This window comes from Salvelinus fontinalis, unplaced genomic scaffold (genome assembly GCF_029448725.1).
Source record: "Salvelinus fontinalis isolate EN_2023a unplaced genomic scaffold, ASM2944872v1 scaffold_0019, whole genome shotgun sequence".
Taxonomy (NCBI): Eukaryota; Metazoa; Chordata; class Actinopteri; order Salmoniformes; family Salmonidae; genus Salvelinus; species Salvelinus fontinalis.
Genome location: NW_026600228.1, coordinates 319,065 through 344,630, shown reverse-complemented (window position 1 = coordinate 344,630; position 25,566 = coordinate 319,065). Strand labels below are relative to the sequence as shown.

Here is a 25,566-nt window from a genome sequence, read left to right as displayed (position 1 = left end):
CCACAGACATGGACGAGTTAAACATCCACAGAGCAGGAGAGAGACAGAGAGAGGTCCTGGAGCAGGAGGGGTTAATGGACAGGCCTGGGACATGCTCTAATGCTCCTAGGGTTAAAAAACCTAACTCCCAGGGTTAACCCTTTACACCCGGGAACAGGGTTGACCCTTCAACTGTAACAGCCAGGGTTATAGGGTCAACTGGCAGAGAGAGAAACGAGGGCCAAATAAAAGAGTCTGAAGAAAGATTATAGAAGTGCAGAAGGTTTGAAGATAAGATTTGAAAGGATTGTTTAAAAAGGGAGAAAATACATTTTCACCATGTAGAAAATCATTATAATCATGACAATAAATCAAGGAATAAATCAAAATACATGAAGTTGGATGAAATATAAATCATAACAAAATCTGAAAAATGTAATCTGCTATATCAATTGATGGTAATCCCAAATACCTGCCCCTGAGTGTGTGTGTGTGTGTGTGTATCAAGTGTGTCTGTGTCTGTGTGTACAGTACCAGTCAAAAATGGACACACCTACTCATTCGAGGGTTTTTCTTGTAGAATAATAGTGAAGACATCAAAACGATGAAATAACGCATATGAAATCATGTAGTAACCAAAAAAAGTAGTAAACACATCAAAATATGTTATATTTGAGATTCTTCAAAGTAGCCACCCTTTGCCTTGATGACAGCTTTGCACATTCTTGGCATTCTCTCAACCAGCTTCATGAGGTAGTCATCTGCAATGCATTTCAATTAACAGGTGTGCCTTGTTCAAAGTGAATTTGTGGAATTTCTTTCCATAATGCATTTGAGCCAATCAGTTGTGTTGTGGCAAGGAGGGGGGTATACAGAAGATAGCTCTATTTGGTAAAATTCCAAGTCCATATTATGGCACCAACAGCTCAAATAAGACAAATGACAGTCCATCATTACTTTAAGACATGGTCAGTCAATACAGAAAATTTCAACAAGTTTCTTCAAGTGCAGTCGCAAAAACCATCAAGCGTTATGGTGAAACTGGTTCTCATGAGGACCAGCACAGGACAGGAAGACCCAGAGTTCCTCTGCTGCAGAGGATAAGTTCATTAGAGTTACCAGCCTCAGATTGCAGCCCAAATAAATGCTTCACAGAGTTCAAGTAACAGACACATCTCAACATCAACTGTTCAGAGGAGACTGCGTGAATCAGGCCTTCATGGTCGAATTGGTGCAAAGAAACCACTACTAAAGGACACCAATGAAAAGAAGAGACTTGCTTGGGCCAAGAAACAAGAGCAGTGGACATTAGACCGTTGGAAATCTGTCCTTTGGTCTGATGAGTCTAAATTTGAGATTTTTGGTTCCAACCGCTGTGTCTTTGAGACGCAGAGTAGGTGAACGGATGATCTCCGCATGTGTGGTTCCCACCGTGGGTGTGTGTGATGGTGCTTTGCTGGTGACACTGTCTGTGATTTATTTAGAATTTAAGGCTCCCACAGCATTCTGCAGCGATACGCCATCTCATCTGGTTTGCTCTTATTGGGACTATCATTTGTTTATCAACAGATCAATAACCCAAAACAAACCTCCAGGCTGTGTAAGTCTTTTGAACAAGGAGAGTGGTGGAGTGCTGCATCAGATGACCTGCCCTCCACAATCACCCGACCTCAACCCAGTTGAGATGGTTTGGGATGAGTTGGACCGCAGAGTGATCGAAAAGCAACCAACAGGTTCCTCATGAAGCTGGTTGAGAGAATGCCAGGAGTGTGCAAAGCTGTCATCAAGGCAAAGGGTGGCTACTTCGAAGATGTATTTTGATTTGTTTAACACTTTTTTGGTTACTATATGATTCATATGTGTTATTTCATAGTTTTGAAGTCTTCACTATTATTCTACAATGTAGAAAATAGTAAAAATAAAGAAAAACCCTTGAATGAGTAGGTGTGGCCAAACTTTTGACTGGTACTGCATGTGTGTGTCTGCTGTAGCAGCTATGGGACAGTCAGGGCTCCATACAGTGTGGTAGCAGCAGTTCTCTCCCTGCAGGCCTTACCCTCTAGGCCCCCTGGGAGTGACTCTAGTGAATGGGAGGTGGCTGGGTCGTCCTGCTGCACAAACCCTGAGCCATACAGGTCTGGAGAACCAGCCCCAGGCCCCAACCCAGGCCTTTCCCCGGGACCAAGCCCAGGATGGGGGCTCAGGGTGGGGGTGAGTACTGGGGGTACTGGGGGGTGTATGGGCCCACTGGGCTGGTCTGTGAGTGACGTAGATGACAACTCCATGTCTGTGGTGACAAACAAACTGTTAACACGGTGCGTAGACATGAGGCCTGCAGGTTGTTAGCTTACATCCTGGTTAGTAGGCAAGGGTTGGTATGTGTACGAACATATGGGTTAGTTTACATAACATAATAGGTTTTATGTTTTATGATAATGCTGTTTGAAAAAATAATAAATTGTCTGATTCAAGAGCTATTTTATTTATCATTACCAGTACTAGAAATACAGTTGTAAGATTCATTTTGTTCAGACAGGATACAGTTTGAAAGGGGAAAAGGGGGAGAGTTGTCTGAGGAAGGTCTTTGGTACACAGCAGCGATGATTCCATAGCAGTGATGACGTCAGAGGAGGGAGGGGCGCCGAGTGAGCATGCAGGAAGTAAACAGGAAGTAAAGAGGAAGTGCGTGAGGAAGATGAAGTGAGGAAATGAGTCAGTGTAGCGGTGAGATGGAGATTTCTGACGTGACCCGGTGATGATGTTGTTTGTTGAGATGCTGAAGAAGATAAAAAGGTTTTGAAGAAGAGGAGGTTTGTTCAAAAAGATGAAGGGTGAGCAGCGTTGAAGGAAGGATGGAAGGAGAGAGGGGTTCGGAGCTCAAGGAAAGAAAGAAACCAGCGGAATAAAAGATCCAACTAACCAGAGGTCGGGTCACCAAATGATTTGTAATCTGTCGCTGATGTAGTGGCCAAAAACACTAAAACAATTAAAGGAACAAGAAATCAGTATAAAGGAACCCAAAAGTAGAGTCCCAAAACAAAAAAAGGCCCTGATAACTAAGAGTGTAGTTATTTTGAATCAAATGATAAAAAGCTAAAGGACAGGTTGTCTGAGTAGGCCTATTGCTCCAGGTCTTGTCTGTCTCTAGACCTGAGGAGAGACAGCATGGCCTCTATCCCCTGTTCTAGTTCTATGGTTCAGCCTGGTGTGTCTCCTATAGCAACGCTGTCTTAGTACTGCTACTGGTAGAGCGCGTCTGTTTCTTCCCTCCAAGTAGGTAGCATTAGTTACAGGTGGCCTGGGTCTGTACAATATGTGGATCTACAGTAGATGTGTATGTTAATACTGAACATAGAACCATGTAGGGAGGGTTACTGATTGGTGTGTTGGTATGGTGTGGTTACTGGTGTTACTGGTGGGGTGTTACTGGTTGGTGTGTTGGTATGGTGTGGTTACTGGTGTTACTGGACGTGTGTTACTGGTTGGTTGTGCAGACTGATGGTGTGTGATAGTGAGAAAGAGCGAGAAAGAGATGGGTTGGTATGAATGGGAGGGGCTCACCATGGCAGTCTCCCAGCTGAACCGTGTTCCCAAACTCTACATCCTGCTCATAACCAGACCTGAAAGAGAGGGAGGAGAGAGAAATTAGAGCAGAGAACCAAACCTCTCTAACCAACAATTCCTTCCGTTATTCATTTTTTTCCTGAACTCTGTAGTATGTACCGTATCTTAGTACTGTGGTAGTATTGTAATATTTAATACTCCCAGGGCTCTAAATGTACATTTTTCATTGGTAGCACTGGTCCTCCCGCCTTTAAAAAAGTTAGGAGCACCAGAAAATCTGATTTTTTAAATGGATTGAGATATAGTCTATATGAAGTCTAGCTGCTCATGTTGTGCCCTAAAAACTCATATGGAACCCTGTAGAGTGTTTATTATAAAAACCTACAATGTTGATACAGACACCTGTCATTGAAATGAAAAAGTCATTTTGTGGAATATACGGTTTCTACATTATGTAAAAGCACTATTTTCCTATTGAGATGCATTACATTGAAAATTGTACACTGCCTCTTTAAGAGCATTTGTGATGAAGCCATGCAGGACATCTCTCATTCAAATCAAATACAATTTTATTGGTCACATACGCATATTTAGCAGATGTTATTGCGGGTGTAGAGAAAATGCTTGTGCCATTCATTGTTACATTCATTCATTGATCATTGATCTCCTGAAGAAGCTATACCCTTTCCTTTCTTTCTGTGCCTCCAAATGTTTGGATACACTGGTAAAGATACCAGGTTGTTTGCTAGCTAGCTAATGAGCTAACAAACATGACTGAACAAGGTGTAAAACAAATGCGGCCTGCGAATAGTTGTAGAAAGGCCCACGACACGGTTTATGAAATAAATGTAAAATGTGTCCCACCAATCCGTGACCGGAAGAAAAAAATGTTGCTTCAGTAATATGGGTCAGATCTGGGTCAGATCTGGGTCAGATCTGGGTCAGATATGGGTCAGATCTGGGTCGCACTGGTGCTCCCAAATTAAAAACTCCAGGTCGCACAGCAAAATATTTTGTTGCATATGAGAACAAATTGGTCACACTTTACGGCCCTGAGTATGCATACTATTTAGTATTGTAATACTTGGTACTCACAGAACTCCAGGCAGGATCCTCTCACAGGCTCCATGAGGCATCCAGCCACAGTAGGGGTCCCTGGACGCTATACAAGACCTAGGGGAGAAACACAACACAGGGTTAACACATATCTGTAAATATACAGTTCACCATACAGGGTTAAATAGGCAGCACCAGTTAACCTCTGTCTGGCTGTATATTAACCCGTGTGCTACAGGTTCTCAGTGTTTATGACATGTAGATAGAGAAAAACACATCAATAAACACACAAACCTGTGACCATGTACAGCATAAAGTAACCTTGGACTGGAGTGTGCGCTTGTTTCTGAATGTGTGTGTATGTGTCCGTGTCCGTGTCCGTGTGTGTGTGTGTGTGTGTGTGTGTGTGTGTGTTTGTTGTGTGTGTCTGTCTGTCTGTCTGTCTGTATGTGTATGTATCTGTGTCTGTATGTGTCTGAGTCTAAGTTGGAGTGCACGCTCGTGTGTGTCAGTGTGGGGACTCACTTGTGGCAGTTAGTGTGTCGCTCACAGCGGCTGAGAGGCATGCGAACCACACAGCTAGAGAAAGCTACATACACACTGTGTGTGTCTCTGTCAACATGGAGCGACAAAATATGCCTGTCATCCTCATTGTTAGACAGACACCTGGGAGACAGAGAGGAGAAAAGATAGGGAAGAGAGGGGTTGGGAGAGGAGAGGGAGTAGGGGAGAGAGAGAAAGGAAGGGTGGTGGAGGGGGGAGACAGAGAGGAGAAAAGAGAGGGAAGAGAGTGGTTGGGAGAGGAGAGGGAGTAGGGGAGAGAGAGAAAGGAAGGGTGGTGGAGGGGGGAGACAGAGAGGAGAAAAGAGAGGGAAGAGAGGGGTTGGGAGAGGAGAGGGAGTAGGGGAGAGAGAGAAAGGAAGGGTGGTGGAGGGGGGAGACAGAGAGGAGAGTCAGAAATCAGATTACAGGTTACTTGATCAGTTGTTTATCAGAAAGGCCTGTCTACGGTTTCACTCTCCAGATGTAATCACAGTGGCACTGTTTAGCCCTGATACCCTTACTGACAGGAGAGAACGAGAGACTGAGAGGAAGACAGAGGAGAGTGAGAGACAGAGGAAGACAGGAGAGAAACAGAGACAGGGGAAGACAGAGGAAAGAGAGAGAGACAGGGAAAGACAGAGGAGAGAGAGAGAGACAGAGGAAGACAGAGAAGAGAGACAGAGGAAGAGAGAGGAGAGTGCGAGAGAGAGAGAGAGGAGAGACTGAGAGGAAGAAAGAGGAGAGCGAGAGAAAGACAAAAGAAGAAAGAGGAGAGTGAGAAAGACTGAGACTGAGAGGAGGAGAGAGGAGAGACAGACAGTGAGAGACACACAGAGAGAAAGAGAAAAACACAGTGAGAGATAAGAGACCAAAAAAAGAGAAAGACAGTAAGAGACAGAGACTAAGAGAGAGACACAAAGAGAGTAAGAGAGAGACTAAGAGAGAGAGACAGTGAGAGACGTGTAGTGAGTGTTCCGTACTTGGCTCTGTTGAACAGGTCGATCTCCTCCAATAGGATGCTGTCGTTTAGGGCCAGAGGGGAAGTCTTGGCTAGAACCTTCAGCACCACGCCCGCCTCTGAACCAATGAACAGCACCGTGTAGTTACCATGTGGACCAGCCGCGTTGTCCACCGCCAAGGCTGTCAGCCTGTACCTAGAGAGACAGGGACAAGACGGGAGGACAGTCAGATTTCAGTAGGAATTATCAAGCCAGTATTTAAAGGCCCTCCGTGCAATCTACAAATGTGCATTTTGATTTGGGGTTTTGTTGATTGTTACCCGGGAATTTAGATCCCACAAGCAGCACATGTGTGCATGTGTGTGTGTTTATCTGTGTGTTCTTACCTGACGCGTGTCTTGGTGAACCAGGGCTCGTCTCCTATGTTAGGCACGGAGGCGTCCATGAGGGGGTGAGACTTGATGAACAGGAGGGTCTCATCAGGGAACTCTATAGAGGTCTTATAGGACTCAGCCTGGCCATGACCCGAACAGCAGCCTGGCCTGGAGTCAAAGGGGTCAGAGAGGGGTCAAAGGTCAACACAGGTCACACATGAGCCCAGCTACCATCACCCTGTAGGGACTAATAATGTTGACTCTATTGAATTGAACTGAGGAGAGGGGTTAGGGTATGAGAGAGGAGCAGATGCCTGTCAGGACAACAAAGAGACGTGCTGCTGTATCACCGTAAACATGAAGTCATAGCAGAGGATTAGAATGTGAATTATTTACCACCATAATGAGCAGCTCTGTGGACTTTGTGTGGGGCCAGAGAGCTGAGCTACATGTGTGTGTGAATACAGGTTAAATATGCAACGCGTCTAATTATCCAGATTAATTATTTACTGCTAATAACCACCAGCTATATATGTGTGTGTGTGTGTGTGTGTGTGTGTGTGTGTGTGTGTGTGTGTGTGTGTGTGTGTGTGTGTGTGTGTGTGTGTGTGTGTGTGTGTGTGTGTGTGTGTGTGTGTGTGTGTGTGTGTGTGTGTACATGCGTGTGGTCATAGACCATGTCTCTCTTGTTAAAGAGGGTTTATCTCAATGAGACCAAAACTCAAGGTCATAGTGACAATACAGTCCTGCCCTGCATCATAAACTGAAGGGAGGGTCATGTACTTGTTGTTGTGCAGACTGACATACACTTACTGAGACATACTGGGCTTGGGTCAGGGTTAGAGACTGACATACTGTAGGTATAGTACCTGGGCTTGGGTCAGGGTTAGAGACTGACATACTGTAGGTATAGTACCTGGGCTTGGGTCAGGGTTAGAGACTGACATACTGTAGGTATAGTACCTGGGCTTGGGTCAGGGTTAGAGACTGACATACTGTAGGTATAGTACCTGGGTTAGGGTAAAGGTACATGTTCATACCTGGTTTAGGGCAAAGGAACAGGTACATACCTGGGTTTGGGTTAGGGAAAAGGTACAGGTACATACCTGGGTTTGGGTTAGGGAAAAGGTGCAGGTACATACCTGGGTTTGGGTTAGGGAAAAGGTACAGGTACATACCTGGGTTTGGGTTAGGGAAAAGGTACAGGTACATACCTGGGTTTGGGTTAGGGTAAAGGAACAGGTACATACCTGGGTTTGGGTTAGGGAAAAGGTACAGGTACATACCTGGGTTTGGGTTAGGGTAAAGGAACAGGTACATACCTGGGTTTGGGTTAGGGAAAAGGTGCAGGTACATACCTGGGTTTGGGTTAGGGAAAAGGAACAGGTACATACCTGGGTTTGGGTTAGGGAAAAGGTGCAGGTACATACCTGGGTTTGGGTTAGGGAAAAGGTACAGGTACATACCTGGGTTTGGGTTAGGGTAAAGGAACAGGTACATACCTGGGTTTGGGTTAGGGAAAAGGAACAGGTACATACCTGGGTTTGGGTTAGGGAAAAGGAACAGGTACATACCTGGGTTTGGGTTAGGGAAAAGGTACAAGTACAGGTACATACCTGGGTTTGGGTTAGGGAAAAGGAACAGGTACATACCTGGGTTTGGGTTAGGGAAAAGGTACAGGTACATACCTGGGTTTGGGTTAGGGAAAAGGAACAGGTACATACCTGGGTTTGGGTTAGGGAAAAGGTGCAGGTACATACCTGGGTTTGGGTTAGGGAAAAGGTGCAGGTACATACCTGGGTTTGGGTTAGGGTAAAGGAACAGGTACATACCTGGGTTTGGGTTAGGGAAAAGGAACAGGTACATACCTGGGTTTGGGTTAGGGAAAAGGTACAGGTACATACCTGGGTTTGGGCAGTCTCTCCTCTGGGAAGGCGGTCCAGACAGAGTCAGGTGTTTTCTGTTCTTTAAATCGTCCTCTGAACACCTTCTCTATGTCATCCATGGAGAACGCACACACTGCAGACCCTGGGATACTGAAGAGAGAGGAACACACTGTTACACAACTACTATTAACTATAGCTACTAATATACACACTGCAGACCCTGGGATACTGAAGAGAGAGGAACACACTGTTATACAACTACTATTAACTATAGCTACTAATATACACACTGCAGACCCTGGGATACTGAAGAGAGAGGAACACACTGTTACACAACTACTATTAACTATAGCTACTAATATACACACTGCAGACCCTGGGATACTGAAGAGAGAGGAACACACTGTTACACAACTACTATTAACTAGATATGAAGAAAATACACACAACAAGAGATTCACAATAACAACACATATGTTACACCAATATTACAGAGTGTACCCCAAATGGCACCCTATTCCCATATAGTGAACCACTTTGACTAGAGCCCTATGGTCCCTAGTCAAAAGTAGTGCACTATACGGGAATAGGGTGCCATTTGGGATGTAGCCTCAGTGTGTCCATCCTTACCTGTTCATCTGTGTAGTGAAGACTCCCACCACAGAAGGAACTCCGTTGATGTTGAGGATGTCAGTGATGGACTGTAGAACATCGAAGTAGAAGAACGATTCTCCAGGAACAGAACAGTTGAGTCTGGCCTTGACAAAGGACGTCCAGTGTTTCTCCAACACACGCTGGGACCCGCCTACGTCGTTCTTACAGATACGAGCCACTCTGGAGTAGACGGCCTGGAAAGGAAAGGGGGAGCAGGGGGAGAGAGACTCTGCAATCAGCATCACTAAAACACTTCCACCCTCTGAATAAGACATCTGCCTCATCCTGTGGCCTCACAGTGTGACGCACACTGACGCATACACAAGCACACGCGCGGCGGGCGCACACACATGCTTATCCAGGACCCTGTGTCAGAGAGGACATTTGTTTGAAGCTCCGACTGAACAAACGCCTCACACTCACATCTCTTAACCCTAAACCTGATTCACACACACCTCTTAACTCAGTCTGATTAATCTTGAACTAGAACAGAGCTGGGCTATAGGACTGGGCTTTATGATAGGGGCTAGGCTATATGATAGGAGCTATAGGACTGGGCTATATGATAGGGGCTAGGCTATATGATAGGGACTGGGCTATAGGACTGGGCTATATGATAGGGACTGGGCTATAGGACTGGGCTATATGATAGGGGCTAGGCTATATGATAGGGACTGGGCTATAGGACTGGGCTATATGATAGGGGCTAGGCTATATGATAGGAGCTATAGGACTGGGCTATAGGACGGTGCTATATGATAGGGGCTGGGCTATAGGACCGGGCTATAGGACGGTGCTATATGATAGGGACTGGGCTATATGATAGGGGCTGGGCTATAGTACAGTGCTATATGCTAGGGACTGGGCTATAGGACTGGGACTGGGCTATAGCACGGGCTATTTGATAGGGACTAGGCTATAGGACTGAGCTATAGGATGGTGCTATAAGACGGGGCTATATGATAGGGACTGGCTATAGGACTGGAATTGGGCTATAGTACGGGGCTATATGATAGGGACTGGGCTATATGATAGGGACTGGGCTATAGGACTGGGACTGGGCTATAGGACAGGCTATATGATGGGGACTGGGCTACAGGATGGTGCTATAAGACGGGGCTATATGATAGGGATTGGGCTATAGGACTGAAATTGGGCTATAGGACGGGGCTATATGGTAGGGACTGGGCTATAGGACGGGGCTATATGATAGGGACTGGGCTAGATCTTTGGGCTAGAGCTCTGGGTGTTGGACTGTTGGCCTGTGGGGGACTAGGGCTAGGGCTCTGGGTGTTGGACTGTGGGGGACTAGGGCTAGAGCTCTGGGTGTTGGAGTGTTGGGCTGTTGGGGACTAGGGAGCGGGTTCTGGGTGTTTGGCTGTGGGGGGACAAGGGTTAGAACTCTGGGTGTCTGGTTGTGGGGGACTAGGGCTAGAGCTCTGGGTGTTGGACTGTGGGGGACAAGGGCTAGAGCTCTGGGTGTTGGACTGTGGGGGACTAGGGCTAGAGCTCTGGGTGTTGGACTGTGGGGGACTAGGGCTAGAGCTCTGGGTGTTGGACTGTGGGGGACTAGGGCTAGAGCTCTGGGTGTTGGACTGTGGGGGACTAGGGCTAGAGCTCTGGGTGTTGGACTGTGGGGGACTAGGGCTAGAGCTCTGGGTGTTGGACTGTGGGGGACTAGGGCTAAAGCTCTGGGTATTGGACTGTGGGGGACTAGGGCTAGAGCTCTGGGTGTTGGACTGTGGGGGACTAGGGCTAAAGCTCTGGGTGTTGGACTGTGGGGGACTAGAGCTCTGGGTGTTGGACTGTGGGGGACTAGGGCTAGAGCTCTGGGTGTTGGACTGTGGGGGACTAGAGCTCTGGGTGTTGAACTGTGGGGGACTAGGGCTAGAGCTCTGGGTGTTGGACTGTGGGGGACTAGGGCTCTGGGTGTTGGACTGTGGGGGACTAGGGCTAGAGCTCTGGGTGTTGGACTGTGGGGGACTAGGACTAGAGCTCTGGGTGTTGGACTGTGGGGGACTAGGGCTAGAGCTCTGGGTGTTGGACTGTGGGGGACTAGGGTTCTGGGTGTTGGACTGTGGGGGACTAGGGTTCTGGGTGTTGGACTGTGGGGGACTAGGACTAGAGCTCTGGGTGTTGGACTGTGGGGGACTAGGGCTAAAGCTCTGGGTGTTGAACTGTGGGGGACTAGGGCTAGAGCTCTTGTGGTTTAAATGAAGCGTGTGAAGCAGTCAGCAGAAACAGCTTTAATAATTGACCAGTGCAAAGCTCCATCTGCCCAGGCGTCATCCCAGGCCCATCAGCATCGACACATACACACACAGGAACACACACAAACACACATCCCAGCATTAGTAGCGCTAAAATATTCATCAGCCCGCGGTTTCAGCCTGGCCGCCCATTCTCTGAATGATGCATCATGGGTAAATATGAGGCCTGCGGTGGCTAAAGCATGCAGAAAACATCCATTACCACCAAGGGTGTGTGTGTGTGTGTGTGTGTGTGTGTGTGTGTGTGTGTGTGTGTGTGTGTGTGTGTGTGTGTGTGTGTGTGTGTGAATCCTCTCCATGGGTAAAGGGTTTACATGTAAAGTAGTTTGACCTACAGTTCAGTCACTACCAAACTACACTTTACTGTACTCTGCTGTACTCAGCACTTTTCTACAACACTATCTGTTGTCTGGTAATATAGTGTTTACTATTTATAATGTCCAGTATGACAGAATGGAATGTGTTTGTCTGACCTGTGTGTGTGTGTGTGTGTGTGTGTGTGTGTGTGTGTGTGCGTGTGTGTGTGTGTGTGTGTATGTGTGTGTGTGTTACCTTGCCCAAGTTGTTGTGTTCTGCTGCGATCTCTCTGTAGAAGAAGTAGACATAGTTCCCATAATCCACTGCATGCAGGAAATGGGGCTCTGGAAGAGAGAGGGGATAGAGGTTTTGTGTTGTCACGTCTCTTTTTTCTACTTCTACCTCTGTCTATACATAACTACCTCTGTCCTCCCTTCAACTCTGTCTCTCTCTGTTCTCCTCCCCTCTCCCTCCTTCCCCACTTCTCTCTCTCTCTCTCTCCATCCATCCTGAATATTTCAGTGTTCCTGTAACAGCTGCGTGTAAAAGAGTTGACCTAGATAGTGTGACAGAGCAGAGCTACAGGACGTCTTCGCAGGACAGGGACATGGACAGAGTCTGCGGTCACCACACACTGCTGTGTTTACCTTTCAGCCATTTGGAGTCGTATTTAATAGTCCTGAGGGCCGAGCCGTCACCCATACTACGGTAGATCACTGCGTCGCTCGCCAGGAAGTCAGCAACCGTCGCCGAGTACAGCTTCCCGTCTGAAACAACACACACACACACACACACACACACACACACACACACACACACACACACACACACACACACACACACACACACACACACACACACACACAGGTCAGACAAACACATTCCATTCTGTCATACTGGACATGTAGATCTAACACCCAGGTTCAAACTGTTTGTTTACAGACTGACTTATGAGCCCTAGTTGCTATGGCCACAGCGTGTGTGTGTGTGTGTGTGTGTGTGTGTGTGTGTGTGTGTGTGTGTGTGTGTGTGTGTGTGTGTGTGTGTGTGTGTGTGTGTGTGTGTGTGTGTGTGTGGTCATACCAGCGAACAGAGCGACGTTGGTCTGCTTGGCGTCAAACGGGCATCGTGCCAGTCCGCTGATTTCCTCCCCGTCAAACTCCAGGTTATCCAGCTACACACACAGACACACATGCACGCCGTTAACAAAGACACACAGACGGCATAGTAAACAATAGGTGCTTATGGAGGCAGAGCAGGAGGGAGAGAGAACGTTTCTCACACACCCTGCTGTTGTCTTACCCTGTAGTACCGGCACATGGGGTTGAAGCCGTTTGTTCCACAGATGAACACCAGGTCATCATTTCTGGGAACCAGAACCTTGATGTAGTTATGACACTCATCCTGGAGGAGGGGAGAGAGAGAGAGAGGAGATCATATTATAAACCGCTTAGCCAGTAGCTATAATGGTCGCTATAGCCAGTAGCTATAATGGTCGCTATAATGGTCACTATAGCCAGTAGCAATAATGGCAGGTATAGCCAGTAGCTATAATGGCAGGTATAGCCAGTAGCTATAATGGCAGGTATAGCCAGTAGCTATAATGGTCGCTATAGCCAGTAGCTATAATATCAGGTATAGCCAGTAGCTATAATGGCAGGTATAGCCAGTAGCTATAATGGTCGCTATAGCCAGTAGCTATAATGGTCGCTATAATGGTCACTATAGCCAGTAGCTATAATGGCAGGTATAGCCAGTAGCTATAATGGCAGGTATAGCCAGTAGCTATAATGGAAGGTATAGCCAGTAGCTATAATGGCAGGTATAGCCAGTAGCTATAATGGCAGGTATAGCCAGTAGCTATAAAGGCAGGTATAGCCAGTAGCTATAAAGGCAGGTATAGCCAGTAGCTATAATGGTCGCTATAGCCATTAGCTATAATGGCAGGTATAGCCAGTAGCTATAATGGCAGGTATAGCCAGTAGCTATAATGGCAGGTATAGCCAGTAGCTATAATGGCAGGTATAGCCAGTAGCTATAATGGCAGGTATAGCCAGTAGCTATAATGGCAGGTATAGCCAGTAGCTATAAAGGCAGGTATAGCCAGTAGCTATAAAGGCAGGTATAGCCAGTAGCTATAATGGTCGCTATAGCCATTAGCTATAATGGCAGCTATAGCCAGTAGCTATAATGGCAGGTATAGCTAGTAGCTATAATGGCAGGTATAGCCAGTAGCTATAATGGTCGCTATAGCCAGTAGCTATAATGGCAGGTATAGCCAGTAGCTATAATGGTCGCTATAGCCAGTAGCTATAATGATCGCTATAGCCAGTAGCTATAATGGCAGGTATAGCCAGTAGCTATAATGATCGCTATAGCCAGTAGCTATAATGGCAGGTATAGCCAGTAGCTATAATGATAAGACATTATGAGGTGAGAGGTAAAGCCGAGAGTAGAGAGTCTATAGTAGTTAGTAGAAAGGCAGTGTATAGTAATTATAGAAACATGGTATATTAGTAAGTATAGTAAAGTCTTACTCTGTGTTTCCCCTTCATGGCACAGTTCTTTCTGTCTGCCTCGCCTGACCTCCATGTTAACTTCTGTAAACATCAACACACACACACACACACACACACACACACACACACACACACACACACACACACACACACACACACACACACACACACACACACACACATTAATTCAGGCAAGCACAAACATACACAATTCAGCATTTGGGATTTCCCACACTGGACAACTTTTTACAGCTGTTGATAAGTCATTGATAACAATCTGCGAAAAAAATGTCATGTCATTACATGAAGATGTAATGGGGGATCATAGCTATATTCAATCAAATTTACGAGTTGATTTAAAAACCTATGTTTAACCTTTTATCATGATTGGCATCTTGACGGATTAGTCCAAAATCGTGTTACATAAAAAATTACTTTTCTGTCCTTGCATTTATGGCAGTGTAAGTTGTCGTTATATCATATACTGTATTAAGCAGTAATCAGTTCAATTAGACATTGAACTTTAACCCTGTAAGATTCCTGGATCTAGCTGTTGGACAGTTTTTTTTGTATAGAGATCTCAGAAATGCAGTGTAATCATTTCTTGTCTCCTTATGTTACGGGGTGGAAACTGTTTTTATGGGCACACAAATCCAAAATAATGTATGTGATTGCAAAAGTTAATGCTTCTAACCGAAAGAGTCACCTTACCTTGATACTTAAAATCTGAATTGATACTGTCATTAACATGGTTCTTCAATAATTATGCTTAATACTTGTTGGATGCACATTTGGTGTCCAGCTGATTAGTTACGCCGGGATATTTTCACACATCATCATCTGATCCAGGAAGGAATCTTCTGAATGACAGTCAAGTGCTGAACGAACAGCTGTTGTGACAGCGCATGTGATGCAACAACCGCCCGAGTGCTGGACAAAAGAATATTTTGGTGTCTGGTGAAGAGTTGTTCCTGGATCCACGATGGATCTAATATCCCTTGTGAATGGATGCTGATCATCTGTTGTTGCCTGCCTGCTTTACAGCAGGGTCTCGTTAGATTTGACAGAGAAAACTTTTACTTAATGAGTTCATGTTTTCATATGTTTTTGTGCCTCCGATTGAACATGGAGTCTACTGTGTGCAGCTGTGCGCAACGCCAATGCTATGCCTATGAATTATTCTGGATATAATGACAACAAATTACACAGCCTAGTGGGCTTATTGACATTATGATCTGGTAATGAAATAACGTGACAAATAAATGTTTTCCCCCTCCATGTTATACCTTCATTTTTAAACAATACAAGGGGCTTGAAGTAGGTTACTAGAAATTACATTTGGAGCACAGAAATTCAAGAACTGGAATAGGCCTACCTTGAAGCCATTTCCTCAATTTGGTGCTTGAAAAGTATTTTTAATTATTGTAGCCCATTTATAAGTTCTCCTGCTCCCTTATAATTATCTGTGATTTTATTTTTGATCCGTTTTTGTGAGAGATGTGGCCACAGTTTCCCACCACTTCAATTGAATTCAATTGAAGGGTGTTGCAGTACTCTGTTGGTATGTTGCAGTACTCTGTTGGTATGTTGCAGTACTCTGTTGGTATGTTGCAGTACTCTGTTGGTATGTTGCAGTACTCTGTTGGTATGTTGCAGTACTCTGTTGGTATGTTGAAGTACTCTGTTGGTATGTTGCAGTACTCTGTTGGTATGTTGCAGTACTCTGTTGGTAAAACTATGTGCAGTTATTATGAAGACATCTGTTGGCTTCCCATACAAAGTCTTCCATTAAAAAGGGAACCTGTTTTTGGTCACTTTCTCATTATTAAACCAGGGATGGTGAGATGAATGCTACCGTTATTCATGGCTGTATTATGTATCCCTGCGTCAACCACATAGGCTACAGAAACATCCCCATGTATACATCCAATCTATTTCATCTATGAAAAACATTTTTATTTTAGTTTCAAACCACTTTGACATGTTGATCCCAATGTCACACATTGGCCCCATTATTTATAGAAAGAACCATTTCCACTCTCATTTATAGCCTGTTAATTATGTGATTGATGTTTTTTTCTACAGACGACTTGTGTGTAATTCAGTGAGTAACTGGTGGTTAGACAGACAGACAGACTCAAAGACAGACAGACTCAAAGACAGACAGACTTACCCTGTAGGGAATGATCTCATTCCTGTAGGATTCTCGGAGACTCACAAGATACACCTGGTCTCTGCCAGCGATGAACAGCGTATCCTGTATCTTGGTCATCAGTTGGAAGTCCAGTCTGTGCTGTGACTCGTTCCCCGACGGACGACCTCGGAATACTGGGTACTGCCGCGAGACTGAAACACACATACACACGTTAGTTAGAGATCACACACATGTAAGCTTTCAGAGTGCTACACACACTGGCTCTGAGGGCTACACACTATCAACAAGGTTATTGATTAAGCGTAAACATGTTGTGTGTTACAGCTTTATAGAAATCTCTCAGTAGTGTAATTCAGGCTGCTGATACAGCACGGTGGTGTATGTGTGTGTGTGGACATGTTTAACTATACTTGTGGGGACCAGAAGTCCCCTCAGGAATAGTAAACAAACAGAATTGTGACCAACTGGGGACATTTTGTTAGTCCCCACAAGGTCAAATGCTATTTCTAGGGGATTTAGGGTTAGGTTTAGGATTAGGAGCTAGGGCTTAGTTTAGGTTTTCAGGTTACAGTTAGGGTTAAGGTAAGGGTTAGTTTTTGGGTTAGTGTTAGGGAAAATAGGATTTTGAATGGGACTGAATTGTGCGTCCCCACAAGATTAGTTAAATACAAGACTGTGAGTGAGTGAGTGAGTGAGTGAGTGAGTGAGTGAGTGAGTGAGAGAGAGAGAGAGAGAGAGAGAGAGAGAGAGAGAGAGAGAGAGAGAGAGAGAGAGAGAGAGAGAGAGACAGAGAGACAGAGAGACAGAGAGAGAGAGAGAGAGACAGAGAGACAGAGAGAGACAGAGAGAGAGAGAGAGAGAGACATAGAGAGCAGAAGAGAAGGAGGGGAGAGAGAGAGACAGAGACAGAGACAGAGACAGAGAGACAGAGAGAGACAGAGAGACAGAGAGAGAGAGAGCAGAAGAGAAGGAGGGGAGAGAGAGAGAGAGAGCAGAAGAGAAGGAGGGGAGAGAGAGAGACAGAGAGACAGAGAGACAGAGAGAGAGAGAGAGAGACAGAGAGAAAGAGAGAGTTATGGTAGGCCAGGTCAGCAGTCTTTGTATTCCCTGTGTACATCACAGAGGAAGGGAATCTAGTTAATGCCTGAGCTGACGATGGACAGAATTGATTTTATACAGGGCACGCTATGTCTGATCAGTCAGCACATTACATTACCATGAAGACCTTATAGTACACCATCAATACACTATTCACTGATACACATTACATTACCATGAAGACCTTATAGTACACCATCAATACACTATTCACTGATACACATTACATTACTATGAAGAACTTATAGTACACCATCAATACACTATTCACTGATACACATTACATTACTATGAAGAACTTATAGTACACCATCAATACACTATTCACTGATACACATTACATTACCATGAAGACCTTATAGTACACCATCAATACACTATTCACTGATACACATTACATTACCATGAAGACCTTATAGTACACCATCAATACACTATTCACTGATACATGCAGGGCAATGGGACATAGCATAGCAGCATAAAAGTTGATTGGAAATGAAATTGTACTGAGACATGATGCTGCTGTCTTGTGAGTGAGACTAACCTGAGTGTGTGTGTACGTGCAGCATGTGTGTACTCACAGTGTGCATCGACAATGTCCAGGGGTATACTGTCCTCTGGGAAGCTGGCAGACAGGGTGTGTGTGGCTGTAGCTAGCAGTATGCTGAGCAGAAGGCCTGCTCTCCAAACCATGACTGTTGCTGCTTTTGGTCTGAGACCACTCCTTCCTGCCTGGTTCTCACCCAACAAGATGTTACCTGGAAACACAGAGACGATCACTCATGAAATACACACATGGTCAGGAAAGTCCAGAACTAACAGATTTCAATATTGACACCAAATACCTGTATATTCTAAATCGCCAAAGAAAATTATATTTTTCTCTGTCATTTTCTGTAATCGCTCTCTATATCTCTCTCTCACACACACACACAGTCCATTTCTCTCTCATTCTCTCTCCCTGAACCCCTTTTACATGTAAACTGTTTTACCAGGGACTATTGTACCCAGGTCTATTGTAGATCACATGACTGAATGTTTAGTGGTTTCAAGTTGAGATCATTTATGACATGAGCAGTACCTCGGACGGCCTGTTCAGCTAGTGTGTGTGTGTGTGTGTGTGTGTGTGTGTGTGTTTGTGTGTGTGAGAGAGAGAGTGGCAGCAGCCCTTTAGAGACGGCGTGTGTGCATATTAATGAACGTCCAGTCAAATATTTATAACACAAACAAATTATTCATGTGGACAGTCTGAATGGATATACACAATTTACCACTAGACACACACACACACACACGCACACACGGGGATGGATTAGCCAGCAGCACACTGAGACACACACACACACTAAAGTGTGCACACAAGCAGAGTATCCCCAGAGTACCACTGATGAGCACGTCATCTCTTTGCGCACACGCACGCACACACGGCCACACACACATAAACCAGTATTGACACGTTTTCAATTAGCCCAAGGTCCACCTGCTTCAGAGCAGAGCTAGCTGGCAGCAGCCGGTGTGTCTGTCTGGCCAGCCCATTAGTATCTGATTGATCCAGTCAGGATGTATGCCTCACTAGGCTTATATACATGTTCACCTATATGAACTATTATACTAACTACAGCAGCCTCTATAGGTTAACACACCACAGCAGTTTACCTATGGAGCATTATATTATATCTTTAGATCTAAGGAATATTAGATGTCATCGTTAGAGCAGCACAGATGACCAATGAGAATGAGGATGTCTGCGGGGGGATCGGATGGAACAATCAACACACTGCAGGCTAAATCTACTCTCCCTGTCTAATACTGTTAGCTGGCTGAATACACACAGCCTTAGATCTATGGTATCTATGTGGCTGTTAAAGTGGCCTGGGGAGGGTTATATCACTGTGGTGATGACAGAGACAGAGAGACAGAGAGACAGGGAGACAGAGAGAGTCAAACCAAGCAGTATGACTGGCAGTGATGCATCACCAGCCACTATGGAGGTACACATGCACTACTGCTGGGAGGAACCAGCCCAGTGCCAGCTGGCAGAGCAGATCTGCTCTTCTCTTTAATTAGTGGTTTTAGTGGAGAAATTAGAGTTCTGATGTTTCACCAATCAGAGCAGAAAGATCCCTCTGATGATCTAACACACATTGATGAGGCTGGCTACAGGATATCCTATACACAAATGATTCACTGATCCATACCGAACAATTCATATAATCTATATAGAACGATTCACAGATCTATACCGAACGAGTCACTGATCTGCAACTGTCAGCAATTTCATCCCTCACCCTAATCAGTGGAGAAGAGGAATTGATACAGTGGAGAAAGAGAGAAAAGTAAAGACAACTACATGAGGACATGCTGCTTTAGCTACTTAAAGGGGTAATGTGAGGTATTGGCAATTAAGACCTTTTTCTACTTACCCAGAGTCAGATGAGCTCATGGGTACAATCGGTATGTCTCTGCATGCAGTTTGAAGGAAGTTGAAGGTACAGCGCCTTCAGTAACTATCCACAACCCTTGACTTTTTCCAAATGTTGTTGTGTTACAAAGTGGGATTAAAATGGATTTAATTGTCTTTTCTTTTTCAATGATCTACACAAAATACTCTGTGATGACAAAATGGAAGAAAATTCAACAACAAAAAATCTATATATGTAAAATAAACCACTAAGTAAGTATTCAACCCCCTAAGTCAATACATGTTAGAATCCCATTTGGCAGTGATTACAGGTCTGAGTCTTCCTGGGTAAATCTCTAAGAGCTTTGCTCACCTGGATTCTACAATATTTGCCCATTATTCTTTTAAAATTATCAAGTTGGTTCTTGATCATTGCTAGACAGATATTTTCAAGTTTTGCCATAGATTTTCAAGCCGATTTAAGTCAAAACTGTAACTAGGTCACTTAGCAACATTCAATGTCATCTTGGTAAGCGACTCAAGTGTATATTTGGCCTTGTGTTTTAGGTTGTTGTCCTGCTAAAAGGTGAATTTGTCTCCCAGTGTCTGTTGGAAAACAGACTGAATCATGTTTTCCTCTTTGATTTTGCCGGTGCTTAGCTCTATTCCATTAATTTTTATCCTAAAAAACTCCCTAGTCCTTGCCGATGACAAGCATACCCATAACATGATGCAGCCACCACCATGCTTAAAAATATGAAGAGTGGTACTTAGTGATGTGTTGGATTTGCTCCAAACATAACGCTTTGTATTCAGGACAAAACGTTTATTTCTTTGCCAATTTCTTTGCAGTATTATTTTAAGTGCCTTACTGCCTATTCTGTACAGGCTTCCTTCTTTTCACTCTATCATTTATGTTGGTATTGTGGAGTAACTACAATGTTGTTGATCCATCCTCCGTTATCTCATTTTACAGACATTTTAAACACTTTAACTGTTTTAAAGTCACCATTGGCCTCATGGTGAAATCCCTGAGCAGTTTCCTTCCCTGGTCTTTGTGGTTGAATCTGTGCTTGAAAATCACTGCTCGACTGAGGGACCTTACATATAATTGTATGCAGGTGCGCATCTTTCACTGGGGACGGGGGGAACATGTCCCCTCCACATTTTGAAATTGCATTTTTGTCCTCGTTTTATCATTGGAATGTGATCCAAAAAGGAGGCAACGGTGTGCTCTAGGACCGTGTGGACGCCTCTGAGCGGTCAGGTAGGCTGTTTGGAGTGTTTACCCGAATGGATAAAAAAACATTTTAAAAAAAACAAGTTATGTCCCCCCACTTCTAAAACCAAAGGCGCGCCCCTGATTGTATGTGTGGGGTACAGAGATGGGGTAGTCATTTAAACACTATTACTGCACACAGAGTGAGTTCATGCAACTTATTATGTGACTTGTTGAGCACATTTTTACTACTGAACTTATTTAGGCTTGTCATAACAAAAGAGTTGAATACTTATTGACTCAAGACATTTCAGATTTTCAGTTTGAATTAATTTGTAAACATTTCTAAAATCATAACTCCACTTTGCCGTTATGGGGTATTTATTGTGTGGAGATCAGTGACACCAAATCTCAAATGAACACATTTTAAATTCAGGATGTTACACAACAAAATGTGGAAAGAGTTGAGGGCTGTGAATACATTCTGAATGCACTGTAGATTCACCAGTCATTGGTAACTAGCATTAGCGCAATGACTGGAAGTCTACCAGAACAGCTAGCATGCTATCTTAATTGCCCAAATCTGGCAATATCCCCGCTGCTGCTGTTACTCTCCCTACAATTCAGACCTTCAAATCAATTCCAAAAAGTTGTCCTAAAGAAAACGTCTCGTTTTCCAAATTATTCTCGAGACAACAACTGATAATTAAATATCTAAGAAGAAAAAAATGAATACAGATACGATCAATAAAGTATAAACCCTGGGAAAATGATATGAACATTATAGAGCATTACTATACTGCCTCAGGGCTGCCTCAAGATACAACAAGGCTCCTTTCACAGGTTAATCATTTATTCACAGGTAAATCATTAATCTCCCTTGTTAAGGATAATTGTATTTATTTTTCCTTTCTTTCTAACGCTCTCCTTTTCTCCCTTCCTTCATTCCCTATCCTTTCTCTTTTTCTGTCTCTTTCTTTTCTTTCAAGACTCTCTCTCTCTGTTATTGTGGAACACTTGGGCTGTAACTTCCCATGATGCCTAGCGGTGGAGTAGCAGTTGTTCCTGGGCAGCTCTAATGTAAAACAGAACTGAGAGGGAGAGGAAGGGGAGACATGGAGGGGTCAGCCTGCTAAAATTACCCTCAATCTGAGGCCAACCTAGCATGTTCCCTATTCACTATCCTATTCCTACCCTGCAGAGTGTTTGTGTGTGTGTGTGGAGGGGGGCTCGACAGGCCCTGAGACGCAGGAATAGAGCTAGTCACGCAACTCTGTCCTGTTCAGTCTTCCCCCTCCTTCTCTCTCTGTCTGTTATTACAGGCTTTTCAGTATCCTACAATCACTCTCCTACTGCTGATGTTGTTGGCTCAGACTCCCGCTGTTTAAACACCAAGACGAGGGTGTGTGTGTAAGTATAGTGTGTGTATGTGTGTGTCGGGGGTTGTTGGCTGGGTGTTTGTTATTGGCAGGATCTGCACCAAGTTGCCTTATGAAGCGTGTTCTAGTTGCAGTGTTTCAATCACAGAACCTGACCAACACCTATAGTGTGGTAACGTTGTAAGTAGCACAAGGTTAACAAAGAACTTACAGACTGGGAGCAGCAATCAGTGTGGACTTCCTCTCTCTGCATATATATATCAGTACCTGTCAAAAGTTTAAAAACACACACTCATTCAATAGTTTTTCTTTATTTTTTTTTACTATTTTCTACATTGTATAATAATAGTGAAGACATCAGAACTATGAAATATCACATGTGGAATCATGTAGTAACCAAATAAGTGTTAAAAAAAGAAATATATTTTATATTTGAGATTCTTCAAAGTAGCCACTATTTGCCTTGATGACAACTTTGCACACTCTTGGCATTCTGCCAACCAGATTCATGAGGTAGTCACCTGGAATGCATTTCAATTAACAGGTGTGCCTTGTTCAAAGTGAATATGTGGAATTTATTTTCTTGTTAATGTGTTTGAGCCGATCAGTTGTGTTGTGACAAGATAGGGGTGGTACACAGATGATTGCCCTATTTGGTAAAAGACCAAGTCCAAATTATGGCAAGAACAACTTAAATAAGCAAAGAGAAACGACAGTCCATCATTACTTTAAGACATGAAGGTCAGACAATCCGGAAAATGTCAAGAACTTTGAAAGTTTCTTCAAGTGCAGTCGCAAAAACCACCAAGCGCTATGAAACTAGCTCTCATGAGGACCGCCACAGGAAAGGAAGCCCCAGAGTTCCCTCTGCTGCAGAGGATAAGTTCATTAGAGTTACCAGCCTCAGAAATTGCAGCCCAAATAAATGCTTCACATAGTTCAAGTAACAGACACATCTCAACATCAACTGTTCAGAGGAGACTATGTGAATCAGGCCTTCATGGTCGAATTGCTGCAAAGAAACCACTACTAAAGGACACCAATAATAAGAAGAGACTTGCTTGGGACAAGAAACACAAGCAATGGACATTAGACCGGTGGAAATCCGTCCTTTGGTCTGATGAGTCCAAATTTGAGATTTTTGGTTCCAATCACCGTGTTTTTATGAGACACAGAGTAGGTGAACGGATGATCTCCGCGTGTGGTTTCCACCGTGAAGCATGGAGGAGGAGATGTGATGATGTGGGGGTGCTTTGGTGGTGACACTGTCTGTGATTTATTTAGAATTCAAGACACACTTAACCAGCATGGCTACCACAGCATTCTGCAGTGATATGCCATCCCATCTGGTTTGCTCTTAGTGGGACTATCATTTGTTTTTCAACAGGATAATGACCCAACACACTTCCAGGCTATTTGCGCTATTTGACCAAGAAGGCGAGTGATGGAGTGCTGCATCAGGTGACCTGCCCTCCACAATCACCCAACCTCAACCCAATTGAGATAGTTTGGGATGAGTTGGACAGCAGAGTGAAGGAAACAAGTGCGCAGCATATATGTGAACTCTTTCAAGACTGTTGGAAAAGCATTCCAGGTGAAGCTAGTTGAGGGAATGTCAAGAGTGCGCAAAGCTTTCCTCAATGCAAAGGGTGGCTACTTAGCTAATATATATTTTTATTTGTTTAACACTTTTTTTAGTTACTACATGATTCCATATGTGTTATTTCATAGTTTTGATGTCTTCACTACAATGTAGAAAATAGTCAAAATAAAGAAAATCCGTTGAATGAGTAGGTGTGTCCAAACTTTTGACCGGTACTGTATATTTAGTCCAGCTTCTGTGATTGTTGGACATACTGTATGTATAGTTATTTCTCTCTCGTTTTCTCTGTCCATGTCCATCCATCTTTCTATTCTCTCTCTCCCTCCCCTTCTCTCTTTCTATTCTCTCTCTCCCTCCCCTCCCGCGGTTCCCATTCTGCCTGTAGAAACAACACCAGAGCAGTCTCCTCTCCTGCAGGTCAGTACAACTGGGGCTGTGGAGGAATTGGCCCAATCAAGTGTGGTACACAATAAGACTGCAGTAATGTAACCCCCATGACCCCACCCTGTGTGTTGCTGTAAATACCCTCCATCAGTGTGACCAGGGTGAATAGAACACCACTGAACAATAGATGCAGCGCCAGGGACAACTCTGTTAGTCACCCAGCCCTATGTTACACGCACGCACGCACGCACGCACGCACGCACGCACGCACGCACCCACACACACACACACACACACACACACACACACACACACACACACACACACACACACACACACACACACACACACACACACACACACACACACACACACACACACACACACACACACACACATTTGTATTACACATTTGTTTTACTATACTTGTGGGGATCAAACAATTGATTCCCATTAAAAATCCTATTTTCCCTAAACTTTAAACCCTTAACCCTAATCCCAAACCCTATTTCTAATCCTAAACCTAATTGTACCCCTAAACCTAACCCCTAAGCCTAAAATATATTTTTTCCTTGTGGGGACCATGGAATTGTCCCCTCTTGTCCAAATTGGAATTGTTTTAGTATCCTTGTGAGGGCTTCTGGTCTCCACAAGGATAGTAAAACCAAAAACACACAGCCACACACACACAACGTAGAGGAAATCAAATACCCTCAGTACAAACTGTAGTATTACTTCTACTGCACTTCACTGAATACAATGACATTTTACTGGTAGCAGTCCCTGTGTGTGTGCAAGTGTCTGCCTGACTACGTGCGTGTGTCTGCATGTGTGTATGTGTGTGTGCTTGCCTACGTGCGTGCATGTGTGTGTGCAGCCATGCCAAATTGGATGTACTAAATAACTTTGTTGTCCTCATCAGGGCTTTGGGAAAGTAATCAGTTTGTGACCGAGCAGCCAGACGATTAGCAGACCTCCATCAGAGCAGACTAGAGAAACCATTACTGCTCCCTCTCCTTCTCTTCAATAACAACATGAGCCAGTCATCTCAGTATTTACTGAGGATTACATCTGAAGAGCCTGACTTGTTGCTACAGAGAGAGTTGGCAGAGAAAGAAGGCTGTGCCACCTCACACCATCCCCCCCTCCTCTCTACTTCCCTGCTTTCCTCCCTCTTTCTTTCCCTTCGTGTGTAGTGGGGTATAAGAGGAGAAAGACAGTTGTCT

General features: G+C 44.4%; 1 protein-coding gene across 5 annotated transcripts in view; it reads right to left on the bottom strand.

Annotated features, from left to right (window-relative positions):
* Positions 1–25,566, bottom strand: part of LOC129842162 (semaphorin-6D-like) — a 45,979-nt gene that overhangs the window by 15,327 nt on the left and 5,086 nt on the right. For 2 of the 5 annotated variants that reach the window (XM_055910582.1, XM_055910583.1), the window contains exons 2-17: positions 17,936–18,112; positions 16,275–16,447; positions 14,120–14,182; positions 12,885–12,986; positions 12,666–12,756; positions 12,230–12,349; positions 11,838–11,926; positions 8,992–9,209; positions 8,380–8,511; positions 6,488–6,643; positions 6,123–6,296; positions 5,125–5,265; positions 4,639–4,716; positions 3,541–3,599; positions 2,900–2,956; positions 2,036–2,266 (exon numbers count right to left, since the gene is read on the bottom strand). In XM_055910582.1, coding sequence (XP_055766557.1) covers positions 2,036–2,266; positions 2,900–2,956; positions 3,541–3,599; positions 4,639–4,716; positions 5,125–5,265; positions 6,123–6,296; positions 6,488–6,643; positions 8,380–8,511; positions 8,992–9,209; positions 11,838–11,926; positions 12,230–12,349; positions 12,666–12,756; positions 12,885–12,986; positions 14,120–14,182; positions 16,275–16,447; positions 17,936–18,047 — 1,996 coding nt within the window. In that variant the 5' untranslated portion in view covers positions 18,048–18,112. The remainder of the gene's footprint in view (positions 1–2,035; positions 2,267–2,899; positions 2,957–3,540; positions 3,600–4,638; positions 4,717–5,124; positions 5,266–6,122; positions 6,297–6,487; positions 6,644–8,379; positions 8,512–8,991; positions 9,210–11,837; positions 11,927–12,229; positions 12,350–12,665; positions 12,757–12,884; positions 12,987–14,119; positions 14,183–16,274; positions 16,448–17,935; positions 18,113–25,566) is intronic. The other 3 variants (XM_055910584.1, XM_055910585.1, XM_055910586.1) reach the window with 3 other exon arrangements.